This window comes from Malaclemys terrapin, chromosome 11 (genome assembly GCF_027887155.1).
Source record: "Malaclemys terrapin pileata isolate rMalTer1 chromosome 11, rMalTer1.hap1, whole genome shotgun sequence".
Classification (NCBI taxonomy): Eukaryota; Metazoa; Chordata; order Testudines; family Emydidae; genus Malaclemys; species Malaclemys terrapin.
The window spans coordinates 28,334,940-28,361,336 of NC_071515.1; the positions used below are offsets into that span (position 1 = coordinate 28,334,940).

Sequence of the window (26,397 nt, forward strand, 5' to 3'; positions counted from 1 at the left end):
TGGAGGGAATGGTTTAATGGTAAAACATAGTAGCCAAGGAAAACCAAGCAATGGTACATGAATAGCATAATGGCCAACAAGGGTCAGGCTAGAGACTCTTGCCTATATGCTCGGGGTATTACTGATCGCCATATTTGGGGTCGGGAAGGAATTTTCCTCCAGGGTAGATTGGCTGAGCCTCTGGAGGTTTTTCGCTTTCCTCCGCAGCATGGGGCAGGGATCACTAGCAGGAGGGTCTCAGCCGATTGAAGTCACTAAAACACAGGATTGGGGACTTCAACGGCAGAGTCCAGGGAAGGGTCTTGCGGCCTGCAGCATGCAGGGGGTCAGACCAGATGATCATAATGGTCCCTTCTGACCTTAAAGTCTATGAGTCTATGAGTCTATGAGAACTTACTTCATGCAGATTCATTTACCTGACCATAAAAATCATTCCACTGTACCTGCACAATGTTTGACTAAAACCTGTTTACCAATTTAATAATTTCAATGTTAGGATTTTGTTCCAACAAGAGCCAGATGGGAAATGGATTGATCTTTTTGAAGGAAAATACACAATTTTGAAACAGAAAACAGAACAAATTTTGTTGAAATTTCTCAGAAAATGAAATTCTGGACAAAAATTAGTACCGGGTCAATTGAAATATTTGACAAAACTGCAATGTTCTGTTCCAACTTTGATTTTTTTAAAATTTTATATAATATAAATTCAAAACAACTTTTGGTTTATTTTGTAACAGGAAAAATCAAAACATTTCATTCCTTACAATTTAAAATTTAGAATTTACACAATCTAAGCCATCTTATAGGACCTGACCCAACACCCCTCATTGTTAATGGAAAGGTTCACATTGAATTCAGTGAGCATTGGATCATGCCCTTAATCCAGCTGTATATCTTGTGGTCCCACAATGACCTTTGATTGCCCTGTGTACCTGGGTGAATTTCACCCTATGTGTTTAATCCTGTGAGGTACAGAGTACTTCTTATCCCATCTATTTCAACAAAAGTTGAGTTTGCTCAGCATTTGGTAGGATTGGACACTAAATGAACAAACTTACTCCATTTTCAAATTTACTATTTTAAGCATTTTATAAACTACAGTATAGTTCAATATTCATGTGAGAGGAAAAAAGCATTTAGTCTTCCATTTTCCTGCTATGAAACTGTGTCCTTACATCTAACTACTTGTTTTTATGGCTTTATTTTTCTAATGTCAAACGTCTTTAAAAAAAACACCACCACCACTTGTTTCCTTGCATTCAATTTAACAATCCAAAGCCAGCCCACAAACTCAGATTTACTCCAGTGTTTTTAAACTCACCCTCTACTTAATCAAGTTCACATACACAGCTGGTTAAAACAAAATTTCTGCCAATAACAGTAACATTCTACTGTGTAACTTTCTAAAGGACTATAACTACCACCATCTCCAAATATCCTACTGCTGAGAGTTACTTCCAGATTGGTCCCATGCAGTACATTTTCATAAGTTTCTTCATATGTTCAGGAAACTAAATATTATCTTCTTGAGTAAAAACCTGAATCAAATATTAGCTCTCTCTCTTCTCTTTGCAAAACTGTTAGACTACTCTGATTCATTATAAAACTGAAATGAAGCATATACTACCTTCCCCTTTTTATGTAACATTTTAAAACCTCTTTGGGAAGAGATAAATCCAGGTGGATTGCTCCCACCTTCTATCTAGAATAACTAGACTTACTGGTCTCCTAGAGAAATTGTGAGCAAGTGGGAAAGGAGGAAATAGACAAGATGTTTTTCCCCATAGTTTCTTAGTTAGAAAATTAGAGCACAATATTTAACTAGATATCCAAATCTCCTGAAATAAAGTTTGCCAGAATAAACAATTCAGTCTTTATACCTAACAGCATCAGGCTAAGTCAATTGATATAACTGAGAATTTTTGATAGATTTTTTTGAAGTGTTTTTAAGTATTTAAGTGTACTGAGTTAAAATGACGTACAATTTATTTTTAGTTCTAGCAGAAAAGATGTCTTCTTTTGTAAAGGAAAAGAACCTTGTTTGCAGATATCTATAATAAGCCTCAAGGCCATACACAGAACACGTACTATAGACAAATTTTGTATGACAGCATGGACATTACCACAATATTTCCTATTTTCAGAATGGGACCATAGTAAATATTTATTTTTCAGTGGTACCTGCTATATCAATGCAACATATTCAGTTTGGATTTGATGAATGTGTGTTATAATTGCAAGGCATGCAAAGATGACCACCTAACTTCAGTTTACATTTATTGCGTGTACTTAGAAAGATGCACTAGACTGCATCCGATGAAGTGGGCTGGAGCCCACGAAAGCTTATGCTCAAATAAATTGGTTAGTCTCTAAGGTGCCACAAGTACTCCTGTTCTTTTTGCGGATACAGACTAACACGGCTGCTACTCTGAAACTAGACTTAATTTACAAAAGGTGAAATTGTGATTACACATACATGAACAACTAGATTTAGTTTTAGTAATAGCTGTAAAGTTTGTTATAGATATGCAAAATTCTATTTAAATTGTATTCTAAAGCACTTACCTCAAAAATTTCAAAGCCATAGATGTCCAGTACTCCCATGACCTTCTTTCTGACTTTTGTTTGTGCCTTTTAAGAGAAGGTTGAGTCATTGTTCTGTACATTTAGTATTTGTGATCAAGATACATTAAATACCTTATAGACATGTTGTTTAGGCTAAAAAGTTAGGTTTGGTTTTCCAAAAATGGTTAATATCAATATTTTCATAAGTTTAAAAACAAAAAGAAGCAAACAGATTTATTTGGATACAGATATTCACCTCCAGCACTGGCAGCCCTGCAACACTGCACTAGTGCATAAGAATAAGAAAGTAAAACAGACCAGTATAGTTTTACTGTCCCCACTCACTCCATCTATTTCTACTGAATTCTTTATGGGCATATAAGAAAATTACCTTAATGCTCTCATTGATTCTGGTAACAAGCCAGGAAAACAATCTACTGTACAGATTCTTAGCCAGAGCATCACGGGCATAATAAGCCTAGTCAAAAGAAAGAGAAAAATCATTAGAAATATTGGGCTAATTCTGAACCATGTGTGCTATTCCAGTGGTTTAAAAGTGCTATAAAAAGGGTGGAAATGACTTCTAAGGAATATGTTCAGCATGAGAAAGCTACCTGGCCAGAGTAAGGCTGCAGGAACAGCCCTACAGCGTTCTCCCTCCCAACCTTTGGCACAGGGACTTGGTAAGGGCTGGAGATGGAGACAGCGTAGCCAGAGCACATTGCATTCTGCTAGTCTCAGCTGGCCAATGGCCCATTAGGGTATGTCTTTACCGCAATAAAAGACCCACAGCACCACCACAGCAGGCCCGAGTCAAATGACTTGGCTCGGGGTGTAGGGTTATAAAATTGCAGCGTAGACATTCAAACTCAGGCTGAAGCCCAGGCTCTGAGACCCTATGAGGATGGAGGGTCTCAGAGCCCAGGCTGTCTACACTGCAATTTTTAGACCTGCAGCCTAAGCCCCATGAGGCCAATTCAGCTGACCCAGGCTCAGTACCAAAGAGTTTTTAATCACAGTGTAGCTATAATGTAAGCCCAGGGTTAGCAGAACTGGAGCTAGCAGACCCTGGGTTTGTTAGCCTAAGGCTTGAGTGTCTACACTCATTTGTAGGTTAGGAATTGTTGAACCCTGGGTCCTAACCTGGGGCTCCAGCTTCTGTGGGCCCTAGTCTAACCACCCATATTACAGATTCCTAGTGTCCTCCCAAAATATGGCTGCTCTAGCCCTTTGTTTATGGAGCCTGTGGGAAAACGTCTTTGTCCTGACAATTTGAAAGTCGGCCTGTGGAATTATGGGATACTTTCAGCGGACTCCCAGAGCACAAGTCCATTGGGGATGCATCTACACTGCAAACCAATAGGGCTTGAAACCTGGGTCCTGGCTTGACACAGGCTAAGATGCTCCATCCATGTGGAGTCCTGGGATCTGGGGCCACTCGATTTGCGTGTAGATGGAAGGGTTAGGCTTGAGCCTGAGTTGAAACCCTGGGCTTCTACTACAGTGTAGACATATCCAAAGAGGCCTTGCAGCCAGAGTTTCCTTAAGGCTGCTTTCACTTATGCCCGCAGTTTGATAGGCCCAACAGAACCAAGAATTCAAGAGGCGCAAAGCTGGCTTAAAGACATCTTTCCCTACCTGCCCCCTCCCCTTACTCCACTGCAGGAACAGAGAACTGAAGCCAGTGTTTAATAGGATTGCCTCGAGTAGTCACATACTTAAGAGATGCCCAAGGGGACCAGAAAAACAGCAGGTGTGATAAAACTTCCCATTTCTGACTCTGATAAAACGACTCTACAATTTATATATCCCCAGCGGGTTCCTCATTCATTCTGAGGAACAGGCTCCTGGGAATCTTTCTAAGAGGTGAAACTTTATGAATCTAGTTATTTGTGAAGCAGGGGAATATAGCAGTCTTCACACTAATGTAGTCTGAAAAAGCAATAAGAGGAGTTGAGAGAAATAGGAAAACAGATAAGGGATGGCAAAGGGAGAGCAGAGGCAGTAAGGAAGGGAGAGAAAGATGGGCAAAGGCAGCAAAGGGAGAGGAGAGGAATGAAAAGCAGGCATCAATTTGTCTTAAATACTCCAAAAGCATGGTTGCTTATTGAACATTTTGCAGTCTCCCTTCTCCTATCTGTTTCTGACAGGTTCCTACTTATGTGCTCTGCTCAGATATCTTTTCAGAATCCCATAAGTTAAGTTTCTAGTGGAAGTTTGAGGTAGCAGAAATGCACATTATCAAGCAGACTTGATGATGTTGAATAAAATTAAGCAGGAAACAGCAAGTGATGAAATCAGAATTTTAATCACTAAAGTGAATAAATTCTCAGGTCAAAATCGAAAAATACATGTATGCTCTAAGTGGACCAATTCTCCAGCACATCAATTAGAAGGGTTTGGAGTTGTTTATTATTATTATTATTAAAAAAAAAAAAAAAAAAAAGACATTTCAACCATCAGCCCCATGTAAAGCAACAAAACACAAACGAGGAATATGAAAATTGTATCAGCAGAAAAATACACTACAAGAGGTGAGATAGTCACTGTGACATGCTAGTTAGACCCCATCTGGAATGCTGTGCTGTAAGAGGCACAGCACCACCAGGAGTATACTAGTGCCTTCAGAGGGTGAAGCATCAGGCAACAAGGACTTTAGCAGTTCTGAAGAATCTAAGTTAGGGAGTTCAGTTTATTCTACTAGAAAAAGAAAGGCTTCACGCTGACTTCACAGGAAGTTTCAAAATTAGTAAAATGATTCAGAAAGTGATTTTTATCTTTTTTAAAAGCCACCCTCACTCCCTTCCATGTCCACACACTCAGAGAACAGTTTGGGCTTCTAAAACTAGTTGATCTAAAATAAGGAGTAAATGGAGAAAGTAAGCAGAACTACTCCAGAACAAGGGAAATAAGCATATGGAATAAGCTATTGGGCAAGTAATTGAAACAGTATAAGTGATTTCAAGAGACATCTAAATATGTTGCAGGGGAAGGACTGAAGGTTATGGTGAAAAAGCAGGAAGCGTGGATTAAAATAAACTAAGAATGAGGAGTGGCACATTCAACCAGACGGCCTTTCCTGTTCCTAAAATAACTTATATTCTCCACGTACAAACTTCCAAGCTGGCTCGCCACTGATATCATTAGCTGTAGCAAGAGAAGGAAGGGAGAGGTGCTAAGAAATTAAGAAAAAAGGAACAATATGGAAAGTTTAATTTATTCATTTTAGCTGAAGAAATGTCAGAATTGCCCAGAGCACATAAATCCTGTGAAACCAAATGGGCTGTTCAAAATGAAAGATGGTCTGCCACAGCAGGATATTTTAAGTTTACCACATTTCTGCACAAGATGTAAGAAAAACTTCCTATACCCTTTTCTTGTGGACATGACCCTCATAAAAGCAAGATGTTCATCAAGTGTGTTTGAACAGTCAAAAAGTGTGTTGAAGGAAAGAAAATGAAAACAGTGATAAGTTTTACTAGTGAAATGTTTTATTTAGAAATGCTTTCTGAGCAGTAACTTTATTTTGTAGCTATGCAGAAAGCACTATTTAAAATAATTCTTTCCCTTACATAAAGAATGTTGCCTATAGTATGTGACATAAAATAGCGTTGAGTTTTCTGGTTAAGAGTAAAATTTTCAAAAGCAACTAAGTGACTGAGAAACCTACGTCGAGAATTAATGATCTAATGAAGTCACAAGAGCCAAGAGAATGAAAGCTAAAGAGTTGAGAGGGGAAGCGACTTTTTGTCAGACTGTCTGAAGCCATTAATTTGTTTGTTTTAATAGCACCATTTAATTTCAATTTCTGAATAACATTATGGAGGAAGTAAGAGATTCAGCAACTTTTAATTTCTAAGAGATAACAAGATACATCCTCTGAGACCCACAAGCAGCAATCCAGAAATTACATTTGTAATACATCTGAAGTAAAATCAGAACAAAACAATCCTTTAAAATAACCTTTCAGGTCCTTCTGATACATAAAAAAATAAAACCCCACAATCCTTATTATCCTTATGGAAAAGAAAAATGTTTTACATATTTTACAGAAAAGAAAAATCAGTAAGAATCTGCTTTTACCTGAGCCACATTTAGCGTTGTAGAGACTTTTTCTTGCTTGGCTTCAACTGTTCGGAAGCTAAAGGCTCTTTCCAACACTGACTGATCGATCCCTGTCAACTCACAAATTTCTTTGAGCTCTATGAAAACAAAAAGCCAGTGTGACTACAATTAATACTTTCATATCGCCGTATTTGTATTGGCTAACTTTACTCAACACTACGTCACACAAAAAGCTAATTATTATCTTTAAATTTGAAGCAGTGGAAAGTTTGTTCAGAATAATTTTTTGTCAAGTTTTGGTTGAGTGTTACCACCCCCGGCCCCATAGAAAGCTGGCTGAAAACCATAATAAAAAAAATTCCATAAAAATCTTGTTAAGTTTGAACGCATTTTCCGTTTCATTATATTTCAGTAAGAGGCCTTTTTTTTGTGTGGAATCTTTTTCCTGAAACAGAACTTTCGAACACACAAAATAAAAACATCAAATTTTCAAAATGTACCAATTACAACAAAAAGGTCCCATCGAGTGAATAAGCACAACTTAAGTTACACATTGGCAGTACAAAAGCCAAAACGTTAACTGAAAAAATACTGTTCGCAACCAATACGTTATATCCATTTCTAGTAAACCAATTTCTTCCATTTAATGTTTCAGAAGAAAGCTTTCATAAAATGGAAAATCTAAAAAATGTTCATGAAAAAGACATTTTTGTAAAAAGCCAAATTTTGACTGAAACACTACATATGAGAGATCTGAACCAAGTCTACTTACAGATGATGTTCAGAATAAAAAAAGGAAGTAATGTACTGTAATCCAGCTACAAGAGCAAGAGTAAATCTTGTGTATTTACAAGATACAGAATTTGCAAAGAACTATTCAAATATTAGGTTTTTCCCCAACACCAGTATCATCTTACCATTTTTATCTTTTATTTTACTTTCATCTAAACCATTTACTCGAGATTCAGGTTTGAATTCAATGTTTCCCAGTTTTAGAACTGCTGCTACCACCTCCAAGATGGACTGTGTTTCATGATCCATAAAGCCAACAATCTGCATGGCATTCTGGAAAAGGGGGGGGGAAGAGGAGGGAAATCAGAAGATAAAGATAATATTTTTAATCAAATAGATCATACTTGCAAAATCCACCATTTATATACATCAGCACAGAACATAAACATTTTCCAAATACATGCAATATGACAAGAAGAATATGAAAAAATTACTAGGCTTGGATAATAACATCACAGAATACTAAGTGAGGTTTTCGAGAATTGTGTAACTCAGTTGGCATAAATGTTTTATCTGTCTCTAGTGTCCATACCAGAGCACTGAAGTAATTCATGTTTTTATAAAGATTTTTTTTCTAACTGCCTATAGACAAATTAGTCTAATTTCAGACTCATAACGAATTTGAAAAGCTAAGATAAATGGATAGCTCAACAGAATGCTAATAATTTTGAAGCAGTGGATTAACTTAAATTTAGCAACAGAATAGGAGAAAAATGTCACTGGAGTTCACACTTTTCTTTCTTAAGTACATATATACAAAACCAAAACTATTCTCTATCAAGACTTTGGTTAACAAATTTTACATCTAAAACTCATTGCATACTATACATCTGCAAGAAAAGTGTGACCGCCACCAATTAAGGCCCCAGTCCTGAAAATGGCTCAGCAGAGGTGGATCCCCTCTAGTACACAGCCAGTTGCAGGATTGAGAGCTTAACATTTTGAGTTGTGTGTCTTGGATTAAGCTGGACAATCTTACCCTAACTGTTCTGAAGTTTACTGCATCATCCACTCCATTTACTCGGGCAGAGTCCAAACTCAGGTAGTTATATCTGCTGAAATCCCGTTCAAGTTTAAGTTTGTCTAATAAATTGAATGAAAATAAGATCAGTCAGGTATCCTTGTTAATGGCTCTCTTTCACCCTTAGGGCCAGTAATATGAATAGTTGCTATTAACAAATAGTTCATATTAAATTGACTTAGTGATCTTTAAATTACAATCCCTTTAGGGCAAGGATGGTCTCTTTTCTGTGTTCATACAACATCCAGCACAAATGGGGACCCAATCCTGACCATGACCTTGATTACCACAACGTAAATATTTACTACTACTAACAATAATAAAAACAAATAGTAAGTTAAGAAAAATACCTTTCTTCACATAAAACAAAAATATTGGTTGAGTGTGTTTTATTAGGAAAACAAAAAGCAGTAATAACGTCTGATAAACAGCAGAGGTGCAGTACTTACTAAGCATGTCTTCTGATGCACCAGATAATATCTGATAGAAGATATGAAAGTTTCTTTCACCTCTTGGCTGTTTAACAACACGGGACTTCTCTAACAGATCTAAAGACAAAGTCATAGGAGTTAATTTTTGCCACACCATTTTCTTTCTATTTTAACATGCTTTTTTTTTAAACTGTTTCCTATTAACACCAGAAGTGATCAAGTAATATTTAATATTGAATAATTTAACAAGCAGTGATATTTCTTAACTAAGTTATTGACAAAGAATTTCATTCATTATTTGCCCCTCTCAACCTACAATAAGCTAATGATTTTGCATGTTGCAGCCTTACCAATTAGACATGATGGGCCAAATTTTTAAAGGTATTTAGGTGCCTAGTAGTATTTTCAACAGCATCTAGGTGCCTAATATCACCCATTGAAATCAATGAGTTTTAGGTGCATAGGTGCTTTTGAAAAATCCTACTAGGCACCTAAATACCTTTAAAAACCTGGCCCTATATTTTTCAGGCATAAGCAGCACTGTGGGGAGTAACCCCAAAGAGAAAATCCACTAAAATGCTGGAACACCAACAGAAAATAAGGTTTGGGGAGGATTGTTATATGAAGAAAGAGCTTTAAAAGGAGCTGAAATGTTTAAAGGGTGGAAGCAGCAAAGAGGAACAGAAAATTTTAGAGCGGAGCTAAGAAGTGTAACTAGGAATAATGGGATGAAACAGTAAGGGGAAATTGAAGATGAATAGTCAGGACACATTTTACGACAGTGAGGCCTATCAGATTATCCCCCAAGAGACCTGATGGAAACTCCATCAAATGAGGTATTTAAAACTAGACTGGGAAAAAGCACTCTAAGTTCTATAGGAGCATACACTGCACTGGCAAGTAATTTGAGAAGGTTATTAGCTCTTTTCCACCAGTGACTATGCCTTATCAATGAGGACAGGAATCTTGCAAGACCGTAGAGCTGGATTGGATGAGAACAAATAAGATTCTGGAGAGCTCTATCACACTGACTGCTCAAGTGGCAATGCAAATTCAGTTTATGGTTGAATTGCACTGAGATGGTTTTGGTGGCTTTGGGCTCAGTGCAGCATGAGAATGAAGGAGATGTGCTCAGTGGTTTGAGCATTGGCCTGCTAAACCCAGGGTTGTGAGTTCAATCCTTAAGGGGGCCACTGGGGATCTGGGGCAAAATCAGTACTTGGTCCTGCTAGTGAAGGCAGGGTGCTGGACTTGATGACCTTTCAAGGTCCCTTCCAGTTCCAGGAGATAGGATATCTCCATTATAAAAAGAAAAAGAAAAAAAAAGAAAAAAAAGAAAAGAAAGGGACGTTCTGGATGGCTAGGGCAACATTCAGCTTGGCACAGAGCTGTTTGCCATCTTGTGAGGTTGGAGGCTGAGCTACATCTATTTTTTTTAAAATGACTTTCATTCCTTGTTTTAGTGGCATACATGAGGCTCAACACCATTGCCCCAGCCATGCCTTGTGTATAACCCCAACTTTACCAGAACACACCCTTTCTAGGTCCCAGGCACCCTCTGGGGTGAAGGTACAGGTGCCAGCACATTATGCCAAGTATAGTGCAGAGAATGTGTTAACGCTATGTGTGCACCTGCTAAATAGTACATGCCACTCATCAGGTGTGCATGCCCTTTTGCACCATGTTAGTGCTTGAAAGATCAAGCCCTTTAAGAGCACACATCTCAACATGTTAAAAGGAACATGGTTGCTTTCATACCTAGTCTAAGTCACGCAGTTAATTTACAAACAAAATCCAGACAAAGCTTTGTAATTCTTCTTAATTCAGTGTTAAGAGTCACAATTTGAACAGACCAAAACTTATGTGCAGTTAAAAATTCCAGCTACATTAAAGGCAACATGCTCAATTAACATCAAGCATTAGCATCTTAATATGTGAAGAGTTTCATTAGGCATCGGTGGGAGCTTGATAATCATTGTGAAAAACTATTCAAAACCAAGGTTGGGCGTACGTTCTTAATGTCCTCGCAGCAATAAGAAAGAGTTACTTAAAGTCACACTCAATCCACGCTGCATGGGTGGAGGTTATATATGGCAAAAAATACCTGGTCAGCAGCTACTTAAATTTTCTAGTCAAAAACTGTCAATGAAGCATCCTGCATCCTGGTCAATGATTCCTTTAAAAGTTAGAATAAGCTATCTCTACACTTTCTGACCAGAAAAGGAAGATACAGAAGAAAAAGGAAAGTTCTTCAGAAGTCTCCAAGGTGACCAGGTGGCTGACATGGATAAGAGAATGGATTTAGACACCTTGGGCCAAATTCTGTCCTGTGTTACCCCATGTAATTCCAAAGCAGTTGCACTGAGACTGTTGGTAGCTGTGATGCTACATTCTAGGAGAACTTTGGTGGACCAGTAATTACAGATTGTTAACACTTCACAGAAGTCAACTATTGGGGTTTTTGAGTTGGCTAAAATGAATTTCTCTGCTAAACATCCCCACAGCGTGGTTAGTGTGTGGACACTGAGTGTAGAATTCAGCTCCTCATCAATTTTCATTTTTACTTTGAAATGCAGCATTAGGAGTTAACCGGCTACCCATTATCAAATTCAGCGCTTCTCTTAACTTCCTAACTGGTTTGAGGACACTTACCTTATTGGAAAGTGACTGTATTTCCCTTGGAACTTAAACATTTATATTCTTATTAATTTTTTTGTCTCTATGAACTATTTGTGGCACTGGTGTTGCACAGAAAGATATACAGAAAACTGCTTGGCTCCACTGTAATTTTCTAAGCACAGTGTGGTAGCAATAAACCATATCAGTGTACACATTTATTTTGTGCTGAGCTGAGAAGAGAGGACTCCACCATTGTGTTTTGCGTATGTCCCTGCATGCTGCCAGACAGGGTGCTATGTGGAGAGCATTAGAGTAGGTGTGACTAGAGAATCCAGTACTACACAAATCCTCCAAATCCAACCCTCCCCAACTCTTGGGAGGCTGCTCTAGTTCTACAAAGATGACTCCAACCCTTAAGCTGGAGTAACAGCTGCAAAGCAGCTACATCTTTCCCCATCCTAGCCTTTGGATGAGAATTCTTCCCTCTTTTGTCCCTGCAATTTCCCACTGCCAGCTCAGTTAATAGGAGGATTATTTGGCCCTTGCTGTGGTCACTGAATGGATGAAGACACAAGGACATTCAGAACCCGTAGGAGTACAATAGAACTTATTAATATTTTAGTCAGTTACAAGCACTACTTTGTCTCCATGTTGCCTCTTATAATTATCACAGTTTAACCCACTTGCAAACACAGCGTAAATCAAAGAATACTTTACTTATTCTATTAATATGTAGCAGGACCAGGAGAAGGGATTAGATTAAAAAGACTGTGCTAGCAAATTAAGTCTAAAACATGGGGAACATAAAAATTTAACTTACTATTCTAGTCCTCCCACTAAGACATTTTAACATCTCCTACTCCAACCCTTATTAAGCCTCTTACAAATACATCAGGGACAAAGTAAATTACATTGTGCTCAAAATAACCAAGTGCCAAGGTGAAGAATTTAAAGCACCACACTGACATGGACTGCAATTGGCAAAACCCACAGCAAGCACAGCATTTCAAAAGCTGAAGACCATGGTAAGGAGAATTTCACTAATTTCTGAGGTCTCGGTTGCACAGTTAGGATGATTTCAGTCTTTTTTCAAGCAACATCTGCATTTTTATAATCTAATAACCCTATAATTTGTCTTCTCTGTTTCCAGATGTGGCTGTATTTCAGCATATTCAGCAACAAGTAGTTTTGCAAAATCTTTTAAAAAACAATCGCTATCCAGTGATGCAAAGTGCAGTAGAACGTCAGAGTTACGAACAGCAGAATTATGAACTGACCGGTCAACTGTACACCTCATTTGGAACCGGAAGCACACAATCAGGCAGAAGACACAAAAAGGAGCAAATACTGTACAGAACAGTACTGTGTTAAACTACTAAAAAATAAAGGGAAAGTTTTTTAAAAGTTGACAAGGTAATGAAACTGTTTCTGTGCTTGTTTCATTTAAATTAAGATGGTTAAAAACAGCATTTTTCTTCTGCACGGTAAAGTTTCAAAGCTGTATTAGGTCAATATTCAGTTGTAAACTTTTGAAGGAATGTTTTGTTCAGAGTTGCAAACTTTTCAAAGTTACGAACACTACTGTATGACTTTAACAAAGAAGAAGTGCAATCATTTTTATCTTATAAACATGTCTCCTTTGGCTTGATCACATACCACAAAATCAAAATACCTATATGGCTTAATACAGCAGGAAACAGACCACATTTGTGTCAAGGTTATTAAGTTCAAGAGACTGAACCTGAGGGGTGCTGAACATCCACAACACCTAGCGACGACAGGCTCCAGGTTTTTTGGCATACAGCACACATACAGAAATGTGTCATTGATAATAATTTTAGATGAGCAGAGCTACAATCACCGACAACACACCTCTTATTTATTTCTACATCTGGTTCAACCCATATAGTTTATTTCAGGTAATCGGTAGCATTCTGTATTTGTCAAAAATATATATTGGAACAACATTTAAAAGTTTGTAAGAATTGTCAGACAAGCTGGATTTTAGCACAAACTATCTGAAGCACTGACTTCTGAATGACTAAAGACTGCATTCACGTAAACTTTGAGAAAGGTAAAGAAAAACAATTACATTTTAAAACTAGACTGTGGAATATTTGTAATATAATCAAAACAAACAATATACAGAATATGATTTTGTAATCTGTCTAAACAATTTTTAAAAAATATCTCCATAGATTTATGACCCAATTATCTAGTTCTGGCAAATCTGAGACTTAACATGCATCTCAGCAATATTTAACAATCACTATAAATATGATTTTAGGTATACATAACTCTTCTATATACCATCCCCAGACCTTCGAATTTTTAAATTGTATTGCAGTGCACAAAAACAATTGTAACCATATTTAAGCCCTAATTCAGCACAGTTTTTGAGCACATGCCTAAATTTGAACACAATAGTAGCCTGGGACAACTCATGAATTCTAAGTAAGGCATGTGCTTAAATACCTTGCAGAATCAGTCCATTCTGCTTTTTTAAGTCATATCTCCCCTAACAGGAAGCTATCCTGTCAAATTAATATTAAGCTTGAGTCAAGAAAGAGTCAAGAGATGTCACAGATAAATTAACTGAACAGCCATCCTGCTAGTGACAACCTAAGTTTAAATTTGCATGCGCCAGGATAGAGTAGGACAGAGGTTCTCAACCAGGGGTCTGGGGCTCCCTGGGGGGCCATAGGCAGGTTTCAGGGGGTCCGCCAAGCAGGGCTGGCATTAGACTTGCTGGGGCCCAGGGCAGAAAGCCACAGCCCCTCTGCATGGGGCTGAAGCCCGGGCCATGAGCCCTGCCACCTAGGGCTGAAGCTGAGGCCTGAGCAACTTAGCTTCATGGAGCCCCGGGCAAGTGCCCTGCTTGCTACCCCCTAATGTTGGCCCTGGGTTTTATATGAAGAAAAACTGTGTGGCAAAAGTGGGCCTACAGTTTTTAAAGCATGTTGGGGGGGCCTCAGAAAGAAAAAGGTTGAGAACCCCTGGAGTAGGAGACAATTTTAGGTTCAGTCTTACTTAATATAGAATCATAAAAATGTAGGGGAGGAAGGGATCTCGATAAGTCATCAAGTCAGCCCCGAGCTGCGGCAGGACAAACTAAACCTAGACCATCTCTATAGGTGTTTGTCCAACCTCAATGGCTGGGATTTCACATCTTATTCCAGAGCTTAACTACCCTTACAGTGAGAAAGTTTTTCCTAATATCTAATCTAAATCTCCTGTTTTTCCTTCTGCCCCACTAGTAGCTGCACACCCTTCCAAAAGTGGCTGTATTTTAAAAGCGCAGTTGAAAGTACAGTTTGTGAAGCACTTTGGGACCTTTTGGTTTGAAAGGCATATTTGTTACTTTGGTACAACTTTAAAAGCTTAGCTATGGAACTCTGGCAAACTAGGAGACACATGGCTTTTTCTAATTACATGCATGCCTTCAGAGATTTTAATGTAAACAGTTTCCTGAGCATATGTTAAATTAGTTGTGTGAGAGGGATCGGTGTCTTAGATTTTTCTTCTGAGGTTTTGTTAAGCAAGGAAGTTAACTAATTTAGTTATCAGATTTCCAAAGTGCAATGTTCACTACACTGTCTGTCTGGATATTTAGTGAAGAAAAGTTTCAGAAAGATGTTATAGTCAGAAAATCAGGTATTTACCGTAACAAAGGAGCCATACGTTGGAATCTTGTTTAAAGCTGAATTTATGCTCTGCTATTCATTGTCCACGTGCAGGCCACAAAGAGACTGGCAAAAATGATCCAAATCACCTGTCATATTCTTAGAAAACTCTGTTTTTGGTTGACCTCCCTTTGCCCCTCTGTTTGTTTTAGCAGCATTTTAACAAATCACCCCAATGTACAGATTTAACAGTCAGCATAACCAACAAATTTTGCACTAACTCCTGATGACTATGAATCCTGCAGACCAAATTTTCAAAGGAAATGACACATAGGTACATATTTGGGGCAGACACTATCTTTTTGTTCTATTATCGTACAGTGCCTAGCACAATAGTCCACAACTGGGGCTCCTGGGCACAACAGTAATACAAAAAAAATTAATTGCAATACCAAATTGCATCCATTTGTTGCAAAAAGTTCACTTCAGCATGTTGTAGGCAATTCTGCACAGAAGTGTTTTATGCATAAAGATGCAGGTACAAACAATGTGTGAACATTTTGTAAATTTTAGTGCTGTATATAGAAAATACTTAGTACACACACATACATTAGGCACATGTACATTTACACTGTCCACACAGTATCCATCAGGGCTTTTGTCTGGATGGAAAAGAATCTAAAGCTTAACACCCAATAAAACTGATGTTAAGGATAAAATCTCTTCAGAAAGGTCATTACTGTAAATACATATGGCTTACAAGTCAAATACTTATAGTTGTTCCTTGAGCCACATCGTTCCAATATCCATCTAGCAAAAGACCGCATCTGATATCAGAACGTTATAGAGATAGTCAAAAGATAATTTGTACTTCCTAGTTAACTACGCCTTCAAAAAGTTACAGGTATTTAAACTTAAATCACCAGCTGACCAACTATTTGAGTAAAATGGACATTTATTACAAAATATTTTTCAAATCACAGACGACAACTAGTAATGCTGTGCAATACATTTGGCAAGCTATAATATACAAATGAATTTTTCTTGTTTCTGACCAACAGAAACTTCAAGTTTGAGTGATGCAGAAATATTTGGTCCTTTCTATTTCTTTACATGTACAACAAAATGACTTCAATGTCAAGAAAGAAATGAGGATACATCGCAAAACACCACAAGAGAGGAATGAATGTCACTAGCCTAATACGTTCTAAATGATCCAGCAGAAGTAATTTTTAGTCCCTTCCCCTTCACACAGTGGGACTCTCCTTGGCTATCCAGGCCAAGTCACAAGGCATGTTCCAACCATTAGGCAGCAGAAAATTTTTACAGTTAAACTTGCAGCTTCCTGACATGCCATATTTTTTCCCTCTTTGATTCCCTTCTCAGCCGTGAGAGAACACAATAATGGCTCTTCAACACAGGGTCGCCCAGAGAGGGGAGGCAAGTGGGGCAATTTGGCCCAGGCCCCGCAGTGGCCCCCACAAGAGTTTTTCAGGGCCCCCGGAACGAGTGAAGGACCTCGCTCAGGGGGCCCCAGAAAACTCTCGTGGGGCCCGGGCCCCCGGAGCTTCTTCTGCTCCAGGTCTTCGGCGGCGGGGGGTCCTTCCGCTCCAGGACCAGCTGCTGAAGTGCCCTAAAGATCCGCGGCGGGGGGTCCTTCCGCCCTGGGATCTGTCGCCAAAGCACCCTGAAGACCCGCGGCGGGGGGTCCGTCCGCCCCGGGACCCGCCGACAAAGCACCGGGTCTTCGGCAGCAATTCAGCGGCGGGGGCCCCCCACCGCCGAAGACCCCAGGCCCCCTGAATCATCTGCTTCAACAGGACCTTCCAATATTAACCCAATATTTGGAACTATGTTCCCTTTAAATGAAATAAGCCCTAAACACATCAGACTTATTGGGAGTATCTACAGTGAGTCACAACTAATACACATTTTCAAAAGGAGCTAAAGCCTGTTTACACTAGATAGTAAAGTGGTGTTTGTCATTTAAAACAAAAATTTGCTAACAGAATTTCAAGCCTTCTTCCTAGTTTAGAAAAGTCTTAACACTACATATTTACTATCATCAAAAAGCAACTGTAGAAATAAACAAAACAAAAACCCATCTCTAACAATGGAGTTAGAAAAACTTCAGATTTTTAAAACAAGAATTTTTTTAAAATGTCTAGTTATAAGAAATCCTAGTAACATTGCCTTGGCCAATGGAAAGTCAACAACAACGATCATAATATATAACCAGAGTTCTTTGCTCTTACCGTTGATTTTTCACTGAATACACACTTACGTATACCTTTTAAAAGGCAAAAATTAAGTGTTTACACTAGCATAAATTAGTTGCTTTGCTAATCTAAAAGGTCATAAGTTTCTTTCATATTGTTTCTGAAGGAGGTGAAAACATAGATGTTATTCTTAATTATAGTCATAAGCTGTCATTTGGATTGTAAGTCCTTGTTGATTAAAATTCTTTTCTAAACCAGGCATTACTACATCTACTGTATCTAGGTTCATAGTTATTTACTAATTTATCATTAAATTAGGGTGAGATTAGGATACTGTTTTGGGTCTGTTAGAAAAGACCACCGTCATGTTAAGAAGTGTGAAGGCATACAGCAGGTGATTCCCTCTACTACTCTCTTTTTTAAATCAGGCAGAAATATTTGTTACTTAGTACCTGAGATGTTTTACAGTTATCTAATACAGGAATATATAAACTTTTTAATACCTCCAGCCTTTAACTCTAAGCTGATTTTTTTTTAAATGGACAACAAAGCATATGAAGAATTTCTGTGACTCATCAGAAAGATTACTGCCAAAACTGTAGCTACCATCTCAGGATTATATATTATAATACATTATAAATCTTAAAAATTCACACTTGAGTAAACTATTTTAGGGTAGGACACAATTAGGGCATGGATTTAAAAGTTGAGTATGCAATTACAAGTGCAAAATGTGTCCAATTTCAATGTACAATTTTTGCACCAGGAAAACGGCGTATAAGTTAGTAATTTTAAAAATGACTATACCTGTTCCTAAGAAATTACAGTAGTCTACCTTATGAACCCTTTAAATACAGAATTTTTTTTGGCATGCTTTACATTGAGAAATAAACAAAAAAAAGTGACAGCTTTGGTTTGTTCCATGAAAAGACCGACCATCTAAATGCACATCGTTTTCCTTTCACATGGGAATAAATTATACTGCTAGATTCTCGCTGGAATGCCTCAAGAAAGACTACAGAAGGCTGGGGAAGATGCTTAAAGTAATGAAGGCTCACATAGATCTTCAGTGGGATTCTACCTGTCCCTAGAGAAGGACAGCAAAGGTGCTACCAGGAGGACTTTGGGTAGGGTTGGCCACCGGGAAGCATTCATGGAGAGAGGCCTGTTCTCATGGGATGGATTCCATCTGAGTAGGGACAAAAATATACTTCTGGGATGGAGGTTGGCACAACTGATTAAAAAAGCCTTAAACTAGGATTTTGGGGAAGACTTTTGAGAGATGCACATGTAATCTCCACATCTGATTCTAATACTGAGCAAGAGGAAAATCAAGTTAAAGAGGATGCAGGAATAGAGAAAGGAACAAAAGAGGGTAGGAGAACGGACAACATGAGGAAAGACAGCACCATAACCACTGATAGTAACAGTCAGGTAGGTGACACTGTTCCTAGTTGGGCAAGGAATCTGGTTGAAGCCAAGCAGAAACAACTAAGATGTCTGTAATCCAATGCAAGGAGCCTGGGTAACAAAATAGAGAAACTAGAACTACTGGAGTAGGAAGTAAAACCAGATATTATAGTGATAATGAAAACATGGTGGAACAGTAGTCATGACTGGAATTCAGGTATTGAAGGGTACATGCTGTTCAGGAAGGTCAGAAATAAAGGTAAAGGTGGTGGAGTAGCATTGTATATTGATGACAAGGTAGACTGCAGAGAAATTTAAGAGAAGGAATGCATAAAACGGAATTTGTTTGGATAAAGATCACTTTGGGGAAGAAAGGCAACAGAGGCTCCACTGGGACAGCACTTGGGGTCTGCTACAGACCACCAAGAAACAATATGGATACGGACAGAAACTTCTTTAATATTTTTAATGACATAAATACTACTGGGAATTGAGGGATTATGGGAAACTTTAATTTCCCGGATACAGATTAGTGAACAAGTACTACGAATGGTGGTAGAGCCTAGGGATGTAAATATCGGTTAAAAAAGTTAACTATTTAAACGATTAAAATAATATCGTTTAACCGGTTAACCGTTAACTAAGGACGCTCCGACAGGCGGGTCCAGCCCAGCCCAGCCCAGCGCACCCAGAGCCGCTGGGGTCCCACCCAGCCCGTCCCCACCTGAGCCAGCCTCTTCTAGTCACCCTTTGATTCAGGTAACTTTCCTTCCTCCCCCAAAACCCAAAGACAGTGAGGGGAAGCTTAAGAGAGACACAAGCCCTTTTCTCCCTGCCCGTCAAACTCCTACTGCTTTTTAAGCTGCAATGAGCGCTTGCTGACCCCATTCCAACATAATAGGTCACATGCAGAAGATACAGACAGTTATACCTGTCTCATGCAGTGGTCAATATCACAGGCTCAAAGGTCAGAAGGGATCATCATGATCATCTAGTCTGACCTCCTGCACATTGCAGGCCATAGAACTGCACCAACAGTGCTTACTGTTACAATTAGGACCTCATCTACTTCTCACCCAAAAGATGAGGCATTCCAGCACAACCTGTGCACCATGTTGGGACATTAGTGGTGTGTAGTCACTGGGAAAAGAATGCCACTAAATCACACCACAGCCTCCTTAGAGTTTCCCTATCTTCCTGGTCACTCACCTGGCTCTACAACATTTGGCTTGTGATCAAGCAAGAAGATATATGGCCTACATAAACTGGAAACACTTTCTGTTCTATAGTCTAAGAACTGGTCTACACTAAAAAGTTAGGTCGAAGAAGGCCGCCTTAAGTCAACCTGTTAATGTATGTGTCTACGCTACTGGGTCCTTTACGCCGACCTAAGTCACCTCTGATGTCGACGTCTGAAATCCACCTCTGCGAGAGGCGTAGCACTTAGTTTGATTTTCATGGGTTGACTGCAAGGTAGTGCAGACGCAGCGTTGTGTAATTTGACTTAATTGGCCTCCAGGTGGTGTCCCATAATGCTCATCTGAAGATCATTCTCAACTCCACTGCACTGCAGCCAGGTACACAGGAAACAGCCCCTTCCCTGCTAAAGCCCCAGGAACTTTTGATTTCCCATTTCCTGTTTGATCAGCATTGGGAGTGTGCCAGCTTGAGCACAGCTGATCATGGAGACTATACCCCCCAAACGCGCTCCAGCCCGGTCTGCACAAGAGGTGGTGGATCTCATCGTTGTGTGGGGAGAAGAGTCTGTGCGGGCAGAGCGCCGATCCAGAAGAAGAAACGCTGACATCTATGCAAAAGATTGCTCGTGGAATGGGGGAGAAGGGCTACACGAGGGACACCCAGCAGTGCCGTGTGAAAATGAAAGAACTTCGCCAAGCACACCAGAAGGCAAGGGAGGCCAACAGTAATTCTGGTGCTGAACGAACTGCATGTAATTTTCAGGGGTGACCCTACCAGCACCCCCACAAGCAACTTGGATATCTCACAGGTGTGAGAGTCTAGGGACAACAAGGAGGACAATATGGTGAATGAAGAAAAGGAGGAGAAGGAGAATGGGAGACAAGCGAGCGGTAGATCCATTCTCTCCAAGAGCCAGGAAATATTTTGAACCCTGGAGCCCTGTGGGTCGCAGGACATCACGGTGGCTGACCGTGATGCCAGGGAAGGCACCTCTGGTTAGTATACAGTTACAATCAAAGTCCAGTTAAACTTTAGTGGGCACACTCATTCGGTGGTATTGCACGTTTACTGTGAAGAAAAAGTGAGGTGCTGTAGTTCTCTGCTTCCAAGAGGCCGCTCCAACTACGCAGAGGGTGGCCCCCGGTAAAGACTGTTTATGTGGACTCGGATAGCCCGGGAATCCTCCATGAATATCTCTAGGAAACTTTCATGGAGGTACACTGCAATCCTTTGCAGAAGGTTTCTGGGTAGGGCATTCTTTTTTCTTTCACCATGGTAGGACACTTTCCAACGCAACTCCTGAATTAATTCTGCTGGCATCATTGCGGTACACAGCATAGCAGCATAAGGACCGGCTCTATCCCCAGACGCTTGCAGCATCTCCTTCCTTTCCACCTGTTACCCTCAGGAGACTGATATCACATAGGGTTGCCTACGGAAAACGGGGGAAGTTCTCATTAAAAGTGCTCTTACATGGAAAAAAGGGCATGTAGACCCACCCCACACTCACCACATTCCGGATCGCTAAACTACATGGCCGCTAATGTACCTTTGCTGTGCTCGGCATGGGTCAGCAAGTAGTTTAAAGTGGACTGGCAACCCACATGAGAGATTCCGCAATTTGGAAGTGAAAACATTCCCTCCTGCCCCGTTCGTAAACAGCTTCCCATGGTGCTATGGGGAATGGCCATTGTTTGACTAGCTACCTCTGCTCCCGACATGAGCCTGCCATAAACTTAAAAGTGTGGTCACCCATGACCCGGGCGGGGGGAGGGGGAGGGCATACTCACCATGGCTGGAGCAGCAAAACAGCACAGTGAACAGTTACAGATTCTAATTATCTTATGGCTTGCACCTAGTGTAATAAGGGTTGGGTTTTTTTATGAAAACGGCCTTATTATGGAAACATTTTATTCATGTACAATGGCTCCTTTATTTTTTCCCATGACAGACAGCTGGAAATATGTCCTTCGGCATGTCATCAACGCCTGAAAGCAGACTTTCGCTGATTAGGAGGAGGAGAAAGAGAACATGGGAGGGCATGTTCACCGAGATAATGAACGCCTCGGCGACAGCTGACAGAGCTAGGAGCGTGGAGGATTTCACTGTCCGAGAAGTTAGATATGGACATGGAGAGCAGGAAAGCTTCCAATGAATGACGGCATGTGGCGCAGGATGAGATGCTTCGGATTACGAGGGACCAAGCGGACATGTTGAGGCGTCTGGGTTGAACTGCAGGAACAGAAGCAGGCGGGTAGAGTCCCTCTGCAGACCCTGGTGGACAGCCAGCCAGCATCGCCTGGCACAGAATCACCCTCCCCCAAGCGTTCCATGAGGCATGGGCAAAAAGTCCATTATCATTTTCACTTAACTCAGGGGTAGGGTACAAGGAACAGAAGGCGCCCATTCATAGACCTTTGATGGTCTGGAATGTGTTATGTTACACCACTGAAAATGTTTCTCCTGTTCCAACTTTACAACCCCTTTTCCCCAAGATTATCTTTTCTTTCTGTTCTCCCTCTTTACTTTCAAATGAAGTAAATGGATTCGAGAAATAAATGTTCTTTATTGAGTAGAAGCAGTGAGCTTGGGCAGGGGGCTGGCTTTACAGGGACAGTGATACTAGCTGGCTGAAGGTTTGGGAAAGCACAATGCAGACAAGCAGCTCACATTACTGTGACACACTACTGAAACAGCTTTTCAAAGCCTCGTGGATACGCAGCGCCCCTTGCTGTGCTCTTCTTATTGCGCTGGTGTCTGGCTGCTCAAAAATGGCTGCCATGTGATCTGTCTCATCTGTCCACCCCTGTGGAAAATTTCCCCCCCTTTTTCCCCACAGATATTATGGAGAACACAGCAGACAGCTATAACCATGGGGATGTTCTCCTCACTAAGGTCCAACCTTGTAAGTAGACTTCTCCAGCACCGTTTCAAATGACCAAAGGCACATTCAGCCACAATTGTGCACTTGCTGAGCCTATATTTGAACCGTTCCTTACTTCTGTCCAGATGGCCGGTGTATGGCTTCACGAGCCATGGGAGCAAGGGGTAGGCTGGATCCCCCAGGATAACTACAGGCATCTCAATGTCGAACATTTTCATTTTGTGGTCTGGAAAGCAAGTCCCAGATTGCAGCTTTTTGAACAGACCCAAATTCTTAAACATGCGCGCATCATGAACCTTTCCCAACCATCCTACGCTGATGTCGGTGAAACGCTCCCTGTGATCCACCAGGGCTTGCACCACCATTGAAAAGTATCCCTTTCAGTTTATGTACTCTTTGGCAAGGTGGTCTGGTGCCAAGATGGGAATATGCGTGTCATCTATTGCCCCACCGCAATTAGGGAACCCCATCACAGCAAAACCATCCACTATGTTTTGCACATTTCCCAGACTCACTGCCCTTCGAATCAGAAGTCGATTATTGGCCCCGCTCACTTGGAGCACAGCAGCTCCCATGGTTGATTTACCTACTCCAAATTGATTCCCCCCTGACCAGTAACTGTCTGGCATTGCAAGCTTCCAAACAGCGATCACAACCCACTTCTCCACTGCCAGAGCAGCTCTCATTTTTGTGTTGCTGAACTTCAGAGCAGGGGAAAGCTCTGCACAAAGTTCCTGGAAGGTGGCCTTCTGCAGTCGAAAGTTCTGCAGCCCCTGCTCGTCATGCCATACCTGCAAAATGATGTGGTCCCGCCAGTCAGTGGTTGTTTCACAGGACCAGAAATGGCACTCAACAGAGTGCAGCTGCTCTGTGACTGCCAGCAGCAACTGTGAATTTTTTTTTCAATGGCTTGCAGCAGGGCTGCTTGCAGGACATCGCTATGTTCTGTGCGGCGGGCCCTACTTCGGCTCTGGAAATACTGCAGGAGAAGGTGCGAAGTGTTTGAGATGCTCACAGCAAGAGTGCACAACTGAGCAGCTCCATGCTTCTGGGGTTATGGTGTACGCGCAGCGATTTTAAGGTGTGAAAATCACTGGGGTGTTTGCCGTTGATATGAGGAAGGGAGCACAATGTATCATGGGATGGCGACGCAATGTTCCCATTCTCCCCTGCAACAATGTTTTGGTCCCATGAGGCATTGCATAAACTTCCCAAAACACACTGCTGCAAGTTGCACTTTGGGATAGCTACCTACAATGCACTGCTTTGTGCATTGATGCAGGGACTGCTAGTGAGGACGCACTCCATTGAGACAATGAGCATGGTGTGGCCATGCACAATTGACTTAATTTGGAGGCTCGAGGTCAAATTCGATAAAGTCGACTTAATTTTGTAACGTAGATAAGCCCTAAGCAGCTGTTCACAGTCAGTTTCAACACACATGCCTAGAGATCTGATAAATCCTATTAATCACAATTAACTTTTCCACTAACCATTTCTTTTTCATGTCAGCATTCATGTAGTAAGGTACCAAATGCATGAAAAAGTGTTGTTAGACACTTCAATACAGATATATAATTTATAATTATCAAATATAAGCTGTCATCAATTTGGAAACAGACCAGACCTGACTAGCTCAGCAGGTGTTTCAGTTGCTTCCATTTTACAAAATTTGCTTGAAGGCTTTTACTCCCACATATGGTACACAAGACATTTTAGGTCTGATCAGTTCCCACTGAAGTCGATGGAAGTCTCTCTCTTCAACAGAAGATAGATGGGACCTACATGAATCACTGTGCTAATTATACTTTCTGGTCCCCTGGGAGAAGCTCCTTGCACCCATGTTGCCCCATTGAAGGGGGCCACAAGGGAGATCATTGTAAGATATGGTCCTATAGTAAAGGGATTATCAAAGAAGAATGATTAAATGCCGACAAGCATGAAATATTCTGTGCTTCCCAGGTGTTGGATTCCCTAAGAAAACTACTTAGTCAAAGATCTTCCTTCTGAAGTCATTATGAAAGCAATAATATTTAATGGCAATATAAGCTGCAATATAATCCATTTTATAGAGCATGTAACAGCATAAAAACAGGGTTGGTGAGGCCCTCCTCCCCACTGAGATTTATAGCATTACGTATTCGTATAGTTCAGAATTTTTCAAGCAATGAGTTGAAGCCTTGACATAATCACTCTGTTCGCCTAGATTCAATTAGTTTCTACTTCTTCAAAAGATAAGCCAGAACTTCCATCGCTCTATCTGCAACATTCACATAGGAAATATTTTGGCATGACATGAACCCAGAGCACAAGGGCTTAAAAACTACACCCTTCAGAGGTTGCTTTATAGGTGAAAAGGGAAACAAAGAATTACAGAACTACTGTATTGGCCTCCTTTTGGAAAGATATAATATTTTTATCAGGATAATTAGTTTGGCATTTTATAGACAAAACAGATGAAAGTTCACATACTGTATTCGAGAAATTTATGTTTTGGATACAAAATATTTTGAATATTAGATGAAAAACAATACACAAAGTCTGAATGATAAAAATTGTGTTGTCTGTATTTATTTTTTGGTGAGTGCAACATTAAACAAACATAGCATCTGTTGGCCTCAAATTTCTTTAGTTGCAAAATTTCAAAGTTAATGGGTAACCACATTTTAAATAGCTATTGGTTTGAGTTTCATATTCCATTGTTCGTAATAAACTCTTCCAAGCACAGCCTTAAAAGGTGATCTGCAAAAGAAATCAAATTTGCCCTGTCCCCTTTTTACAGTCTATACCAAAAGGGTACTTTTGTACCGCTCCCTTAATGTTGTCATCACAAACTAATGACTTCTTACTTTTCATGTATTTTTTAACAATTTCTCAACATTGGAGTGTTAGTCTGATAAGAAAATGACATACCTGGAATTTGATCACTACACCAAGCTCCCTCTCAGATAACAGCTTCAAGGATGGGCAATATATGGCCCCATAAACCTGTCTTATCGACCCGTTAAGCAATACTTTTAATTAGTCCTGGTCCATATTTTCAAATGCATTTTTACTTTGTTTTATACACAATTCAGTACCAAAGAAAAAGTAACTGGAATTTTCCACCTCTTTATCACGTAACAAATACTGAGTTCTAATTAAAAATAAACACTACCTCCTCATAACTCATCTCCCCTCTTTTTACTGCACATTTTGAATAAAGTGCCTGTGAAATGTTTTAAGCCAGTACCAAATGTAATACTCACAGTTACTTATAACTCCACCGAGTGGATCACCTTTGAAGTCAAACTCAATATCCATATACTTTCCCTGTGGAAACAATGGATTTTAAGAATGTTAGACAAATCTAAGGAAAACCATTCCAGACCTTTTTAAAGTTGCGTGGTCATTTTAATGTACTACAGAGAAATTCAGTTGCTTCTTTGTGGTGTGTGTATTTAAGTTATAACAAATAGTACATAAGTTGATGTAATAGCTTCTAAGATAATTTTATTATCCCAATTGGAGATTTTTATGGTAATAGGCTATAATCTATAGAGGGTGTGGTTTTCTAACGCAAGTT

At 40.0% G+C, this 26,397-nt stretch overlaps 1 protein-coding gene across 4 annotated transcripts in view; it reads right to left on the minus strand.

Annotated features, from left to right (window-relative positions):
- MYO1B (myosin IB) overlaps positions 1–26,397 on the minus strand; it is a 193,449-nt gene that overhangs the window by 60,900 nt on the left and 106,152 nt on the right. For all 4 annotated transcript variants that reach the window (XM_054043748.1, XM_054043750.1, XM_054043751.1 and 1 more), the window contains exons 7-13: positions 26,081–26,144; positions 8,896–8,994; positions 8,405–8,508; positions 7,551–7,698; positions 6,652–6,770; positions 2,960–3,046; positions 2,569–2,634 (exon numbers count right to left, since the gene is read on the minus strand). In XM_054043748.1, coding sequence (XP_053899723.1) covers positions 2,569–2,634; positions 2,960–3,046; positions 6,652–6,770; positions 7,551–7,698; positions 8,405–8,508; positions 8,896–8,994; positions 26,081–26,144 — 687 coding nt within the window. The remainder of the gene's footprint in view (positions 1–2,568; positions 2,635–2,959; positions 3,047–6,651; positions 6,771–7,550; positions 7,699–8,404; positions 8,509–8,895; positions 8,995–26,080; positions 26,145–26,397) is intronic.